The sequence below is a fragment of the Scyliorhinus torazame genome, chromosome 5 (genome assembly GCF_047496885.1).
Source record: "Scyliorhinus torazame isolate Kashiwa2021f chromosome 5, sScyTor2.1, whole genome shotgun sequence".
NCBI lineage: Eukaryota > Metazoa > Chordata > Chondrichthyes > Carcharhiniformes > Scyliorhinidae > Scyliorhinus > Scyliorhinus torazame.
This window is the reverse complement of record NC_092711.1, coordinates 103,842,352-103,858,018: the sequence shown is the minus strand read 5'-3', so window position 1 is coordinate 103,858,018 and position 15,667 is coordinate 103,842,352. Positions and strand designations below refer to the sequence as shown.

Sequence of the window (15,667 nt, the reverse complement as noted above, 5' to 3'; positions counted from 1 at the left end):
TAGAGTAGATGTACGAAGTAAGTTTTTTACACAGAGGGTAGTGGGTGCCTGGAACTCGCTGCCGGAGGAGGTGGTGGAAGCAGGGACGATAGTGACGTTTAAGGGGCATCTTGACAAATACCTGAATAGGATGGGAATAGAGGGATACGGACCCAGGAAGTGTAGAAGATTTTAGTTTAGACGGGCAGCATGGTCGGCACAGGCTTGGAGGGCCGAAGGGCCTGTTCTATGCTGTACTTTTCTTTGTTCTTTGTTCTTTATCGTTCCCACTTTCAGATACGGCATGTCTCCACTCGGCGCTCTCACTCACTCTATGGTATCGCTGACTTGTGACAATAAAGATTATTATTATATATGATAAAAGCTGCAATGCGGCAGATGCTGAAAATCTGAGATAAATACAGAAAACACGAGAAGGGGGAGTTACAGAACAAAGAGATTGAGGGGTACAGGTTCATAGCTCCTTGAAGGTGGAGTCGTAGGTGGACAGGGGGGAGTGAAGCAGGTATTCAGCGTGCTAGGTTTTATTGGGCAGAATATTGAATACAGGAGTTGGGACAACTTGTTGAAGTTGCACGAGACATTGGTAAGACCACACATGGAAAACTGTGTTCAGTTCTGGTCACCCTATTATAGGAAGAATATTGTTAAACTAGAAAGAGTGCAGAAGAGATATTCGAGGATGCTACCTCGCACATCGATCGACTGAGCGATAGCAACTTAGTGATAGAAACTGGGCGGCATGGACAGGCTGGGCCGAAGGGCCTGTTTCCGTGCTGTAAACACCTATGACTCTATCTATGACTATGATCTGGCAGCAACTACGGAGAGACACAGAGTTCACGTTTGGAGGCCGTGTGGTTCTTCTGCAGAGCTGAAGAGGTGTAGCAATGCGATGGATTGTCGAGTTGGCGAGGAGGCTGGAGGAGCAGGATAGAAGGTCTGGGAGGCTCAGTCGAGATCTGATAAAGATGCCATGGAGACGAGAGAACAAAACTGTTTATGGTAACCTTAAATACTAAAGGAGGTGTTAATAGTGGTGCAGAATGCTGTGCAGAGAGACCTGGGTGTGCGAGTGCATGAGTCGCAAAAAGTTGGTTTACAGGTGCAGCAGGTGATTAAGAAGGCGAATGGAGTTTTTTCCTTCATTGCTAGAGGGATGGAGTTTAAGACTAGGGAGGTTCTGCTGCAATTGTATAAGGTGTTAGTGAGGCCACACCTGGAGTATTGTGTTCAGTTTTGGTCTCCTTACTTGAGAAAGGATGTTCTGGCACTGGAGGGTGTGCAGAGGAGATTCACTAGGTTAATCCCAGAGCTGAAGGGGTTGGATTACTGGATTACGAGGAAGGGTTGAGTAGACTGGGACTGTACTCGTTGGAATTTAGAAGGATGAGGGGGGATCTTATAGAAACGTATAAGATTATGAAAGGAATAGATAGGATGGATGTGGGCAGGTTGTTTCCACTGGCGGGTGAAAGCAGAAGTAGGGGGCATAGCCTCAAAATATGGGGAATTAGATTTAGGACTGAGTTTAGGAGGAACTTCTTCACCCAAAGGGTTGTGAATCTATGGAATTCCCTGCCCAGTGAAGCAGTAGAGGCTCCTTCATTAAATGTTTTTAAGATAAAGATAGATAGTTTTTTGAAGAATAAAGGGATTAAGGGTTATGGTGTTCAGGCCGGAAAGTGGAGCTGAGTCCACAAAAGATCAGCCATGAACTCATTGAATGGTGGAGCAGGCTCGAGGGGCCAGATGGCCTACTCCTGCTCCTAGTTCTTATGTTTTAATGTAGCAGGACTTGGGCAGAGAAATGGCAGATGGAGTTTAATCCGGACAAGTGTGAGGTAATGCACTTTGGAAGGTCCAATGCATGTAGGAATTACACAATAAATAATAATAAGAAGAAGAATCACTTATTGTCACAAGTAGGCTTCAATGTAGGTTTGATCCTGCCTTATCCCAGATGTGCCTAAGTTGCCTGGTAGTCGAGGGCGACTGTATACGTTTTCAACGGGCCTGTGTCTAGATTCAATCCTGTTGGCCAGGGAACTGGAGAGGGCGGCACGGTAGCACAGTGGTTAGCACTGTGGCTTCACAGCGCCAGGGTCCCAGGTTCGATTCCCCGCTGGGTCACTGTCTGTGCGGAGTCTGCACGTCCTCCCCGTGTCTGTGTGGGTTTCCTCCGGGTGCTCCGGTTTCCTCCCACAGTCCAAAGACGTGCAGAGTAAGGTGGATTGGCCGCGATAAATTGCCCTTAGTGACCAAAAAAGGTTAGGAGGGGTTATTGGGTTACGGGGGGTAGGGTGGAAGTGAGGGCTTAAGTGGGGTCGGTGCAGACTCGATGGGCCGAATGGCCTCCTTCTGCACTCTATGTTCTATGAAAAGTTACTGTGAAAAGCCCCTAGTCGCCACACTCCGCCGCCTGTTCGGGTACACAGAGGGAGAATTCAGAATGTCCAACCAATTCACCTAACAGCACGTCTCTCGGGACTTGTTGTAGGAAACCGGAGCACCCGGAGGAAACCCACACGGGGAGGACGTGCAGACTCCGCACAGACAGTGACCCAAGCCGGGAATCGAACATGGGACTCTGGAGCTGTGAAGCAACAGTGCTACCCACTGTGCTACCGTGCTGCCCTGGTAGAACTCTTGCGAATACTGACAGGCAGAGCGATCTGGGTGTGCACGGTGTTCCAGCGATCACTGGAAGTGGCAAAGCGCGTGGATAAGGTGGTCAAGAAGGCATACGGCTTGCTGGCCTTCATCTGTCGGGGCATTGAATATAGAAATTGGCAAGTCATGTACAGGGCCTTAGTTAGGCCTCATTTGGAATATTGTGTACAATTCTGGTCGCCGCACTACCAGAAGGATGTGGATGCTTTGGAGAGGGCGCAGAAGAGATTAGCCAGGATGTTGCCTGGTATGGAGGGCATTAGCTATGCGGAGAGGTTAGATAAACTCGGTCTGTTTTCACTGGGACGACGGAGGTCGAGGGGCGACTTGATGGAGGTCTACAAAATTATGAGGGGCATCGACAGAGTGGATAGCCAGATGCTCTTTCCTAGGGTAGGAGAGTCAAGTACTAGGGGACATAGGCTTAAATTGCGCGGGGAAAAGTTTAGAACAGATGTGCGAGGCAAGTTTTTTAACACAAGAGGAACGTGTACGGAAGATGGTCGGAGCAGGTAGCATTGTGGATAGCACAATTGCTTCACAGCTCCAGGGTCCCAGGTTCGATTCCGGCTTGGGTCACTGTCTGTGCGGAGTCTGCATGTCCTCCCCGCGTGTGCGTGGGTTTCCTCCGGGTGCTCCGGTTTCCTCCCACAGTCCAAAGATGTGCAGGTTAGGTGGATTGGCCATGATAAATTGCCCTTAGTGTCCAAAATTGCCCTTAGTGTCGGGTAGGGTTACTAGGTTATGGGGATAGGGTGGCGGTGTTGACCTTGGGTAGGGTGCTCTTTCCAAGAGCCGGTGCAGACTCGATGGGCCGAATGGCCTCCTTCTGCACTGTAAATTCTATGATTTAAAAGGTACGGAAGTGGCATTTAAGGGACATCTGGACAAATATATGAATTGGGCGGGAATGGAAGGATATGGGGCGGGATTCTCCGACCCCCAGCCGGGGCAGAGAATCACCGGGGGCTGGCGTGAATCCCGCCCCCGCCGGTTGCCGAATTCTCCGGCACCGGATATTCGGCGGGGGTGGGAATCGCGCCGCGCCGGTTGGCGGGGCCCCCCCTGGCGATTATCCGGCCCGCGATGGGCCGAAGTCCTGCTGCTGGAATGCCCGTCCCGCCGGCGTGGATTAAACCACCTACCATACCGGCGGGACAAGGCGGCGCGGGCGGGCTCCGGGGTCCTGGGGGGGGGGAGGGGCGATCTGGCCCCGGGGGGCACCCCCAAGGTGGCCTGGCCCGCGATCGGGGGCCCACCGATCCGCGGGCGGGCCTGTGCCGTGGGGGCACTCTTTTCCTTCCGCCTTCGCCATTATGGCGGAGGCGGAAGAGACCCCCTCCACTGCGCGTGCGCGGGGATGCTGTGAACTGACGCTCCCGCGCATGCGCCGCTTCCTGTGCTGTATTGATGGAAGATGGGGTGCTGCTCCCCCAGTTGGCGTTGGGCTTCACTGGAGCTTTGCAATAGGCGAAGGGCCGTTGCGGACATGACAGCGAGGTGCTGAGTTCAATGGGCGTTCAAAGTTCGAAGGTCGAAGAGGTGCTGGAGGGCTGAGCGAAGGTGTTCAGCAAAGAGGTCGTCCACTTTTCGATTCGCTGTCTTGTCCTCCCCCACGGGGCATTCGGTCATTTGACAGCGAAGGAACGGCCGATATATTTCCAAGTCAGGGTGGGGAGTGACTCGGAGGGGAGCCTCCAGGTGGTGGGGTTCCCAGGTATCTGCTGTCTTTGTCCTTCGAGATGGTGGCGGTCGTGGGTTTGGAAGGTGCTGCCTCAGGAACCTTGGTGAGTTGCTGCAGTGCATCTTGTAGATGGGACACACGGCTGCCACTGTGCGTCGATGGTGGAGAGTTTGAATGTTTGTGTAAAGGGGGAGCAAACAAGCTTTGTCCTGGATGGTGTCGAGCTTCTCGAGTGTGGTTGGGAGCCGCGCTCATCCAGGCAAGTGGGGAGTCTCCCATCGCACTCCTGACTTGTGTCCCTGTAGATGGTGGACAGGCTTTGGGAGGGGGTCAGGCGGTTAGTTGCTCTCCGCCGGATTCCCAGCCTCTGACCTGCTCTGGGAGCCGCAGTGTTTATATGGCTGGGCCCAGTTCAGTTTCTGACCAATGGTAACCCCCAGGATGTCGACTGTGGGGGATTCAGCGAAGATAATGCCATTGAATGTCAAGGGGGCGATGGTTAGATTCGCTCTTTCGCTATCCATGCTGCCAAAATGTGTCCCCTCAGAATTGTCCGTATTAAACTCCACTTGCCACCTGCCTGCCCACTCTGCAAAGCAATCCGTTCACCGATCTTTCTTTCTCTGTCTCTCGTTCCCGTCTCTGTTAACCAACATCCTCTCTCTCTCTCTCTCTCTCCTGCGCAGGCGATCGGTATTGGGTCTTTAAAGAGGCAACCTTGCAGCCTGGTTACCCTCGAAACCTGAGGGATTTGGGAGCCCGACTCCCCAAGGACCGGATTGACGCAGCGCTGTGGTGGAGTGTGAACGGGAAGACATTTTTCTTCCGAGGGAATAAGTAAGTCGCGGGCGGTGATCTGGGGACAGTGGGATGAGGTGCGGGGGATGGGGGAGGGGAGCGTGGGGGAGGAGGTCATCACTGGATCCAAAATGGCCGCCCCTGAAGATTGGCCATGGCAACGGGCCTGACGAGACCGCCGGCGGCGGGGAGGTGGGTCAGGACCAGAGACGAGGCAGGCCGTGAATTGGCCGGATGGGAAGAGTTATTCATAGCATTCGTACAAGCAAAATATCACAGAATAGGTTCGGAACCAGAGCCTTGAGCTTAGAAGAATGATGCAAGAAGGAGAGAAGTGAGTGGGGTGAAAAAGAGGGAAACATCAACAGGATTGAATCTGGACATCGACAATGTATATAGGTGCCCTCGACTACCAGGTACTTTAGGCACATCTGAGATAAGCCAGGGTGTCTAAGACTAGGTGGGATTTGAATATGGGAACTGGGTCTCCGACATCTTATTGCAAAACGGAATTTTACCGGCATAGCCCCAGATGTTACCCCAAGTCTCCTCATCAATCTCGATAGCTAGGTCCCTGTCCCATGCCTGCAAGACACTCAGCGTAGTGATGCAGGACCTGGGGCTCGAAACATCATCAACCTGGTGACTCAATTGTTTAGGCACGACAGGATTCTATCCATCGGGGAAGGTGAGGGGTCGAGACGTGGGCTAGTCTTATGAAGGATCCAGTCGCGAAACTGCAAATGGTTTTAAAAAAGAATAATCTTGGGGTGCCGGATTGCTGACATACATAGAACAAAGAAATGTACAGCACAGGAACAGGCCCTTCGGCCCTCCAAGCCCGTGCCGACCATGCTGCCCGACTAAACTACAATCTTCTACACTTCCTGGGTCCGTATCCCTCTATTCCCATCCTATTCATGTATTTGTCAAGATGCCCCTTAAACGTCACTATCGTCCCTGCTTCCACCACCTCCTCCGGCAGCGAGTTCCAGGCCCCCACTACCCTCTGTGTAAAATAATTGCCTCGTACATCTCCTCTAAACCTTGCCCCTTGCACCTTAAACCTCTGCCCTCTACTAATTGACCCCCCTACCCTGGGGAAAAGCCTCTGACTATCCACTCTGTCTATGCCCCTCATTCTTTTGTAGACCTCTATCAGGTCGCCCCTCAACCTCTGTCGTTCCAGTGAGAACAAACCGAGTTTATTCAACCGCGCCTCATAGCTAATGCCCTCCATACCAGGCAACATCCTGGTAAATCTCTTCTGCACCCTCTCTAAAGCCTCCACATCCTTCTGGTAGTGTGGCGACCAGAATTGAACACTATACTCCAAGTGTGGCCTAACTAAGGTTCTATACAGCTGCAACATGACTTGCCAATTCTTATACTCAATGCCCCGGCCAATGAAGGCAAGCATGCCGTATGCCTTCTTGACTACCTTCCCCACCTGTGTTGCCCCTTTCAATGACCTGTGGACCTGTACACCTCAATCTCTCTGACGGTCAACACTCTTGAGGGTTAATGGTTAACAAGGAGACACCTTTGTACAGGCCTACCAACCGACAGATGACTTTATTTCCATCCATGTTCGATTAGACCGGGTGGAAGGACTGGACTGCCCTGGATCGAATCGAGAGCGGAAGTCGGTCCTGCCGCCATTTTGAAAAATTGCCAGCCTCAAATCACCTCGGGCCTAGTCCAGGCTTCGCAAATCTTGGCCCTGCCTTGGAGGGGGCGGTGGGGGGGTGGGGGGGGGGGGGGGGGGGAGGGGGGAGGTGGTCTGTTTCATGCGCAACCGCCATCCCTTCCAGTTCATAGCATCCATTTGTGTGCGACATTTGACTACAAGGGGCGGCGCAGATAATAATAATCGCTTATCGTGACAAGTGCGATTCAGTGACAGTTTGATCCTGCCTTATCCCAGATGTGCCTAAGGTGCCTGGTAGTCGAGGGTGACTGTATACATTTACAACGGGCCTGTGTCTAGATTCAATCCTGTTGGTAAGGTTGTGGCCAGGGAGCTGGAGGGCACGGTAGCACAAGCGGGTAGCACTGTGGCTTCATAGCGGCAGGGTCCCAGGTTCGATTCCCCGCTGGGTCACTGTCTGTGCGGAGTCTGCACATCCTCCCCGTGTGTGCGTGGGTTTCCTCCGGGTGCTCCGGTTTCCTCCCACAGTCCAAAGATGTGCAGGTTAGGTGGATTGGCCGTGATAAATGGCCCTTAGTGTCCAAAGAAGGTTAGGAGGGGTTGCTGGGTTATGGGGGATAGGGTGGAAGAGAGGGCTTAAGTGGGTCGGTACAGACGCGATGGGCCGAATGGCCTCCTTCTGCACCGTATGTTCTATGACGTCACTGTGAAAAGCCCCTAGTCGCCACATTCCGGCGCATGTTCGGGGGAGGCCGGTACGGGAATTGAACCCGCGCCGCTGGCCTGCCTTGGTCTGCATCGCAAACCAGCTGTTTCGCCCACTGTGCTAAACCCGCCCCTGATTTGTCCAGAGCTGACGCCCAGTATCGCCGATGGTGGCCCACCTTCCCAGTGGCTTTTCGTAATCACCCACAACCCCTAACCGAAGGCAAACTGTTGCCCACGTGACAGAAACCACACAGCCCACCGCCCAGCTACCCACCATCTTGCCGTTCGCTGAGCAGGGCCAGTATTTTGAGACTGTAACGCGGTCCACGTTGACAGCAGTCTGGTTTATTCCACCCCTGCCTCCCCCTCCCACAATCCCTCAGGTATTACAGATACGACGAAGATTCCCGAACCGTGGACGAGGAATACCCGAAACCAATCAGTGTCTGGCAGGGGATACCGGAGTCACCCAAAGCGGCATTTGTTTCCGATGATGGAGGTAAGGGAGAACTTTACTCTGTATCTAACCCCGTGCTGTACCTGTCCTGGGAGTGTTTGATGGGGACAGTGTAGAGGGAGCTGTACTGTGTATCTAACCCCGTGCTGTACCTGTCCTGGGAGTGTTTGATGGGGACAGTGTAGAGGGAGCTTTACTCTGTATCTAACCCCGTGCTGTACCTGTCCTGGGAGTGTTTGATGGGGACAGTGTAGAGGGAGCTTTACTCTGTATCTAACCCTGTGCTGTACCTGTCCTGGGAGTGTTTGATGGGGACAGTGTAGAGGGAGCTTTACTCTGTATCTAACCCCGTGCTGTACCTGTCCTGGGAGTGTTTGACGGGGACAGTGCAGAGGGAGCTTTACTCTGTATCTAACCCCGTGCTGTACATGTCCTGGGAGTGTTTGATGGGGTCAGTGTAGAGGGAGCTTTACTCTGGATCTAACCCCGTGCTGTACCTGTCCTGGGGTTGTTTGATGGGGCCAGTGTAGAGGGAGCTTTACTCTGTATCTAACCCCGTGCTGTACCTGTCCTGGGAGTGTTTGATGGGGACAGTGTAGAGGGAGCTTTACTCTGTATCTAACCCTGTGCTGTACCTGTCCTGGGAGTGTTTGATGGGGACAGTGTAGAGGGAGCTTTACTCTGTATCTAACCCCGTGCTGTACCTGTCCTGGGAGTGTTTGACGGGGACAGTGCAGAGGGAGCTTTACTCTGTATCTAACCCCGTGCTGTACATGTCCTGGGAGTGTTTGATGGGGTCAGTGTAGAGGGAGCTTTACTCTGGATCTAACCCCGTGCTGTACCTGTCCTGGGGTTGTTTGATGGGGCCAGTGTAGAGGGAGCTTTACTCTGTATCTAACCCCGTGCTGTACCTGTCCTGGGAGTGTTTGATGGTGACAGTGTAGAGGGAGCTTTACTCTGTATCTAACCCCGTGCTGTACCTGTCCTGGGAGTGTTTGATGGTGACAGTGTAGAGGGAGCTTTACTCTGTATCTAACCCCGTGCTGTACCTGTCCTGGGAGTGTTTGATGGTGACAGTGTAGAGGGAGCTTTACTCTGTATCTAACCCCGTGCTGCACCAGTCCTGGGAGTGGTTGTGGGGACAGTCTAGAGGGAGCTTTACTCTGTATCTAACCCTGTGCTGTACCTGTCCTGGGAGTGTTTGATGGGGACAGTGTAGAGGGAGCTTTACTCTGTATCTAACCCTGTGCTGTACCTGTCCTGGGAGTGTTTGATGGGGACAGTATAGAGGGAGCTTTACTCTGTATCTAACCCCGTGCTGTACCTGTCCTGGGAGTGTTTGATGGTGACAGTGTAGAGGGAGCTTTACTCTGTATCTAACCCTGTGCTGTACCTGTCCTGGGAGTGTTTGATGGGGACAGTGTAGAGGGAGCTTTACTCTGTATCTAACCCTGTGCTGTACCTGTCCTGGGAGTGTTTGATGGGGACAGTGTAGAGGGAGCTTTACTCTGTATCTAACCCCGTGCTGTACCTTTCCTGTGAGTGTTTGATGGGGACAGTGTAGAGGGAGCTTTACTCTGTATCTAACCCTGTGCTGTACCTGTCCTGGGAGTGTTTGATGGGGACAGTGCAGAGGGAGCTTTACTCTGTATCTAACCCCGTGCTGTACCTGTCCTGTGAGTGTTTGATGGGGACAGTGTAGAGGGAGCTTTACTCTGAATCTAACCCCGTGCTGTACCTGTCCTGGGAGTGTTTGATGGGGACGGTGAAGAGGGAGCTTTACTCTGTATCTAACCCTGTGCTGTACCTGTCCTGGGAGTGTTTGATGGGGACAGTGTAGAGGGAGCTTTACTCTGTATCTAACCCCGTGCTGTACCTGTCCTGGGAGTGTTTGATGGGGACAGTGTGGAGGGAGCTTTACTCTGTATCTAACCCCGTGCTGTACCTGTCCTGGGAGTGTTTGATGGGGACAGTGTAGAGGGAGCTTTACTCTGTATCTAACCCTGTGCTGTACCTGTCCTGGGAGTGTTTGATGGGGACAGTGTAGAGGGAGCTTTACTCTGTATCTAACCCCGTGCTGTACCTGTCCTGGGAGTGTTTGACGGGGACAGTGCAGAGGGAGCTTTACTCTGTATCTAACCCCGTGCTGTACATGTCCTGGGAGTGTTTGATGGGGTCAGTGTAGAGGGAGCTTTACTCTGTATCTAACCCCGTGCTGTACCTGTCCTGTGAGTGTTTGATGGGGACAGTGTAGAGGGAGCTTTACTCTGTATCTAACCCCGTGCTGTACCTGTCCTGGGAGTGTTTGATGGGGACAGTGTAGAGGGAGCTTTACTCTGTGTCTAACCCCGTGCTGTACCTGTCCTGGGAGTGTTTGATGGGGACAGTGTAGAGGGAGCTTTACTCTGTATCTAACCCCGTGCTGTACCTGTCCTGGGAGTGTTTGATGGGGACAGTGTAGAGGGAGCTTTACTCTGTGTCTAACCCCGTGCTGTACCTGTCCTGGGAGTGTTTGATGGGGACAGTGTAGAGGGAGCTTTACTCTGTGTCTAACCCCGTGCTGTACCTGTCCTGGGAGTGTTTGATGGGGACAGTGTAGAGGGAGCTTTACTCTGTATCTAACCCCGTGCTGTACCTGTCCTGGGAGTGTTTGATGGGGACAGTGTAGAGGGAGCTTTACTCTGTGTCTAACCCCGTGCTGTACCTGTCCTGGGAGTGTTTGATGGGGACAGTGTAGAGGGAGCTTTACTCTGTGTCTAACCCCGTGCTGTACCTGTCCTGGGAGTGTTTGATGGGGACAGTGTAGAGGGAGCTTTACTCTGTATCTAACCCCGTGCTGTATCTGTCCTGGGAGAGTTTGATGGGGACAGTGTAGAGCGAGCTTTACTCTGTATCTAAGTCCGTGCTGTACCTGTCCTGGGAGTGTTGGTTATGTGCACCCCTAGGAATTTGAAACTGCTAACCATCTCCACCTCGGCCCCGTTGATGCTGACAGGGGTGTGGACGATACTTCGCTACCTGAAGTCAATGACCAGCTCTTTAGTTTTGCTGGCATTGAGGGAGGGATTGTTGTCACTACACCACTCCACTAGGTTCTCTATCTCCCTCCTGTATTCTGACTCATCGATATTCGAGACCTGACCCACTACGGTCAGCAAACGTGTAGATGGAGTTGGAACCAAATTTTGCCACGCAGTCGTGTGTGTACAGGGAGTAGAGTAGGGGGCTAAGTACGCAGCCTTGCGGGGCCCCGGTGTTGAGGGCTATCGTGGAGGAGGCGCTGTTGTTTATCTTCACTGATTGCGGTCTGCGGGTCAGAAAGTCGAGTTGCAGAGGGAGGAGCCAAGTCCTAGGCTTTGGAGTTTTGGTATGAGCCCGGCTGGGATTACGGTGTTGATGGCAGAGCTGTAGTCAATGAATAGGAGATTATAGGAGATTGATGTGGCAATTTGTGGTTGTCTGTTTTCTAACTTGTTCTTCCTCTCCCCCGCCCCGCTCCACCTCCCTTCCACCCTCCAGCTTTCACTTACTTTTTCAAGGGCAATCATTACTGGAAGTTTAGCAATCAGAACCTGAAGGTGGAACCCGGTTACCCCAAATCCGTGTTGAGGGACTGGTTTGGATGTCGCACGCACCCCGACCTGGATAAGGATGAAGAGATCGTGGTGGAGGTGGAAGAGTCGCCGATGGGGATTAATCCGGCTGCCATCATCGTGCCCGTCCTCCTCCTCATGTGCGTCGTTATTCTGGCCTGCCTGGTCGTCGTGTTCAAGCTGAAAGGGACCCCCAAACGTCTGTTATATTGTCATCGCTCCCTGCTCGACAAGGTGTGAGAGGAGGACACGTACCAGCTCAGAACACCCCCCTCCCCTCCTCACTGAATCCTCTCACATCCCCTAACCCTGCCCCCAAACCCTCCAACCTCCTCCAAACCCCCTCCCTCCAAACTCCCTCCCCTCCGATCCCCTCCAAATCCTCTCCGAAACCCCTCCAAACTTCCACAAACTCCCTCCCTCAAATTCTCCCACAGATCCCCTCCAAATCCTCTCCGACACACCTCCAAACCCCCTCCCTCCAAACCTCCTCCCTCCAAACCTCCTCCCTCCAAACCTCCTCCCTCCAAACCTCCTCCAAACCCCCTCCCTCCAAACCTCCTCCAAACCCCCTCCCTCCAAACCCCCTCCCTCCAAACCGCCTCCCTCCATACCCCCTCCCTCCAAATCTCCTCCCTCCAAAACCTCCTTCCTCCATCCTCCTCCCTCCAAACCTCCTCCAAACCCCCTCCCTCCAAACCCCCTCCCTCCAAACCTCCTCCCTCCAAACCTCCTCCCTCCAAACCTCCTCCCTCAAAACCTCCTTCCTCAAAACCTCCTCCCTCAAAACCTCCTCCCTCCAAACCTTCTCCCTCCAAACCTCCTCCCTCCAAACCTCCTCCCTCCGAACTTCATCCCTCAAATCCCCCTCCAAACCTCCTCCCTCCAAACCTCCTCCCTCCAAACTTCATCCCTCAAATCCCCCTCCAAACCTCCTCCCTCCTCCCTCCAAACCTCCTCCCTCCAAACCTACTCCCTCCAAACTTCATCCCTCAAATCCCCCTCCAAACCTCCTCCCTCCAAACCTCCTCCCTCCAAACCTCCTCCCTCCAAACCTCCTCCAAACTCCCTCCCTCCAAACCTCCTCCAAATTCCCTCCCTCAAATCCCCCTCCAAATCCTCTATGAAACCCCGTCCAAACCTCCTCCAAACTCCCTCCGAATCGCCCTTCAATATCTCCCTCGGAATCTCCCTCCACGCCTCCTCTTGAGTCCCCCAACCTCCTCCTGAACTCCCTCCCTATCACCCTCCGAAAGTTGCCCCCCATCCCATCCGCCCCACCCCCTCGCGCTTCCTCACCTCCCCTACCTCCCCACCCGCTCCTCCCCTTACACCCTACACCTTTCCAGCTCCTCCCCGTCCCCTCCTCTCCCTTCCCCCATCTCCCCCCCACACTATCCGTCTCCTCACCTACCCCCTCCTTCCTTTTCCCTCCCTCCTCCCCTCCACCCTCCTCCCCTCCACTCTGCCCCGTCTCCTCCTGGTGTAGAGTCCGTTTCTTAAACAGCCTCAATTGCCACTTTCTGAACTGACTTAACCCCCCCCCCCCATCCACCGGTGCACCCTCCCCGCCTCGTAATCTCGTCACCTCTCCTGGTCCACTTTGACCCCCATGAAATCAGGAGGCAGGCAGGACCTTTGCTTCAATTGCTTGGCTCCTTGCCTCCAGCTCATCCTCATGGGCGTTCGAGGAGTAGGGTTGACGTTGGCGGCCATGTTGTTGGGCGGGGGGGGGGGGGGGGGGGGGGTAGTGTGACGGGCGATGGGATGGTGCGGGGCCTGCTAGTGAGACCAGTGGTTCCCGTGGTGAGCTTCTCCATCACCGGGTTCGAAGGTCAACTTTCTTGACCGGGGCTTGCTCGTCGGGTCCACGGGGTGGGGGTGGGGGGGGGGGTGGGAGTGTCTATCCGCTGCTGGAATTGAACATCGATCGCAACAACTCACTGCCTTGGGGGGGAACCAAACCCTCACTCTCTCTCCCACTCCCACCAATCTGTGTCCCTCTGGTGACATAGAAGTCCGGGAGGCGGCCATTCGGCCCTTCGAGCCTGCTCCGCCTTTCAGGGTGATCATGGCCGACCATCCAACTCACTAGCTTGGTCCCCGCCCGCCCTGTGGGTGAAGAGATGTCTCCCCGCCTCCCGGACTGCGACCGAGCCACTGGGGCTCCCGATTCACGCCCCTCGAAATCCCTCCGCATTTTGCAGCACCCCCTCAAGCCTCACTCGGTACTCAAGCTGCGACCTACCCAGAGTTTTGTACGGCTCCATCATAACCTCCCTGCTCCTGTATTCCGTGCCTCGGCTAATAGAGGCGAGAGTTCTTCTTCAGGCTGAACGCTGTACTCTCGTTGAGGTTCAACCAGGGTTAGACCATAAGACATAGGGGCAGAATTAGGCCACTCGGCCCATCGAGTCTGCTCCGCCATTCAATCATGGCTGATATTTTCTCACCCCCATTCTCCTGCCTTCTCCCCATAACCCCTGATCCCCTTATTGATCAAGAACCGATCTATCTCTGTCTTAGAGACACTCAGTGATTTGGCCTCCACAGCCTTCTGCGGCAAAGAGCTCCACATATTCACCGCCCTCTGGCTGAAGAAATTCCTCCTCATCTCTGTTTTAAAGGATCGTCCCTTTAGTCTGAGATGGTGTCCTCTGCTTCTAATTGTTCCTACAAGTGGAAACATCCTCTCCGCCCCCACTCTATCCAGGCCTCGCAGTATCCTGTAAGTTTCAATAAGACCCCCCCTCATCCTTCTAAACTCCAACGAGTACAGACCCAGAGTCCTCAACAGTTCCTCGTACGACAAGCTCTTCAATCCAGTGATCATTCTTGTGAACCTCCTCTGGACCCTTTCCAAGGCCAGCACATCCTTCCTTAGATACTGGGCCTAAAACTGCTCACAATACTCCAAATGGGATCCGACCAGAGCCTTACACAGCCTCAGAAGTACATCCCTGGTCTTGTATTCTGGTACATGATGCGAATTGAATTCAGGAACTGCATTTGGCAGAGAGTTTGCCAGGGGGTGTGGGGGGGGGAGGGGGGGCGGGAGCTGTGGAACCCTCTCGACGTTCGGCCCTCTCGGCTGGGCCTCTGGGCTTGCTGGAGGGTGTGGGGGGAGGGGGTGCGTGGGGGGGGGGGGGGGGCGGTGTTGGGGATCGAGGAGGGGGTGGCAAATGAAGGGTAGGAAGGTCGGACCAAATGGACGGCCAGGATTGATACCTTTTCCTGAATTCTGTGGGGAAATTGGTATCGGATGGTGGGCGGGGTGTGAGGGCGTAAATCAGTCACCTGACAGACACTGACGCATCCCCTCCCCCTTCCCGCCCAAATAAAACCCTCTGCCGCTTCCCCTGAGGTCAAGCAGAAAGGTCAGAGGGCACACAGAGAGCGAGGGAGAGGCCCCCAACACATTCCCGCGAGGCATTCCCGCTCCCGGTTCAAAGAAAAGCAAGATGGCGGCACACTTAAAGGTACAGTCCCTGCCAGGCCTGGGCGCAGGAGTGGACGGTTAACCCCAGGCAAAGCTTTTGTTTTGTTTTTATATATATAAATATTTTATGTGTGATCATTTAAAATTTTGTCTCTCGTTTTACCCATAGTTTTTGAGAGGTCAATTAAACCTGCTGGGCAGGTTCTGGACTGACTCCTCTGCCTCCCCCCCAACCCCCCCCCTCCCCTCTCCCCCAGCAGACATTCTGTACAAATCTGCTATCCTATTTTTAAAACTGCGTTTATTTTGCGTTTGGTTCTCGTTATTTTTTAAAAGAAGAAAATAAATGTTCATGTTTTTCTGTTTCAATCTGGGTGCGAATGGTTTCTGGACTCGTGTAATTTAATCTCGCGGTCAGTGGACAGAAATAAAGGGAAATAAGTTTTCAAAATGGTGGTGGTGTCTTCTTGTTCGGACACGGGGCTCAAAGACTGCCCTGTGTGTTGTGTGTGTGTGGATGTCTGTGTGTGCGTCTGTGACTGTATGTATGCAAGTGTGTGTCAATCTGTATGTGTGTGTGTGTGTGTCGTTCTGTGCATGTGTGCCTTGTGTGTGTGTGTTTCTGCATGTCTGCCTGTGTGTGCGCATGTCCCTGTGAGTGTAT

The 15,667-nt window shown here is 53.6% G+C and overlaps 1 protein-coding gene across 1 annotated transcript in view; it reads left to right on the top strand.

The window, feature by feature from the left end:
- The window catches only part of mmp14a (matrix metallopeptidase 14a (membrane-inserted)), an 87,129-nt gene extending 75,275 nt beyond the window's left edge, over positions 1-11,854 (top strand). Inside the window, exons 8-10 of the mRNA XM_072503137.1 lie at positions 5,044-5,194; positions 7,898-8,013; positions 11,491-11,854. Coding sequence (XP_072359238.1) covers positions 5,044-5,194; positions 7,898-8,013; positions 11,491-11,804 — 581 coding nt within the window. The 3' untranslated portion in view covers positions 11,805-11,854. The remainder of the gene's footprint in view (positions 1-5,043; positions 5,195-7,897; positions 8,014-11,490) is intronic.
- The last annotated feature ends 3,813 nt before the right edge of the window (positions 11,855-15,667 follow it).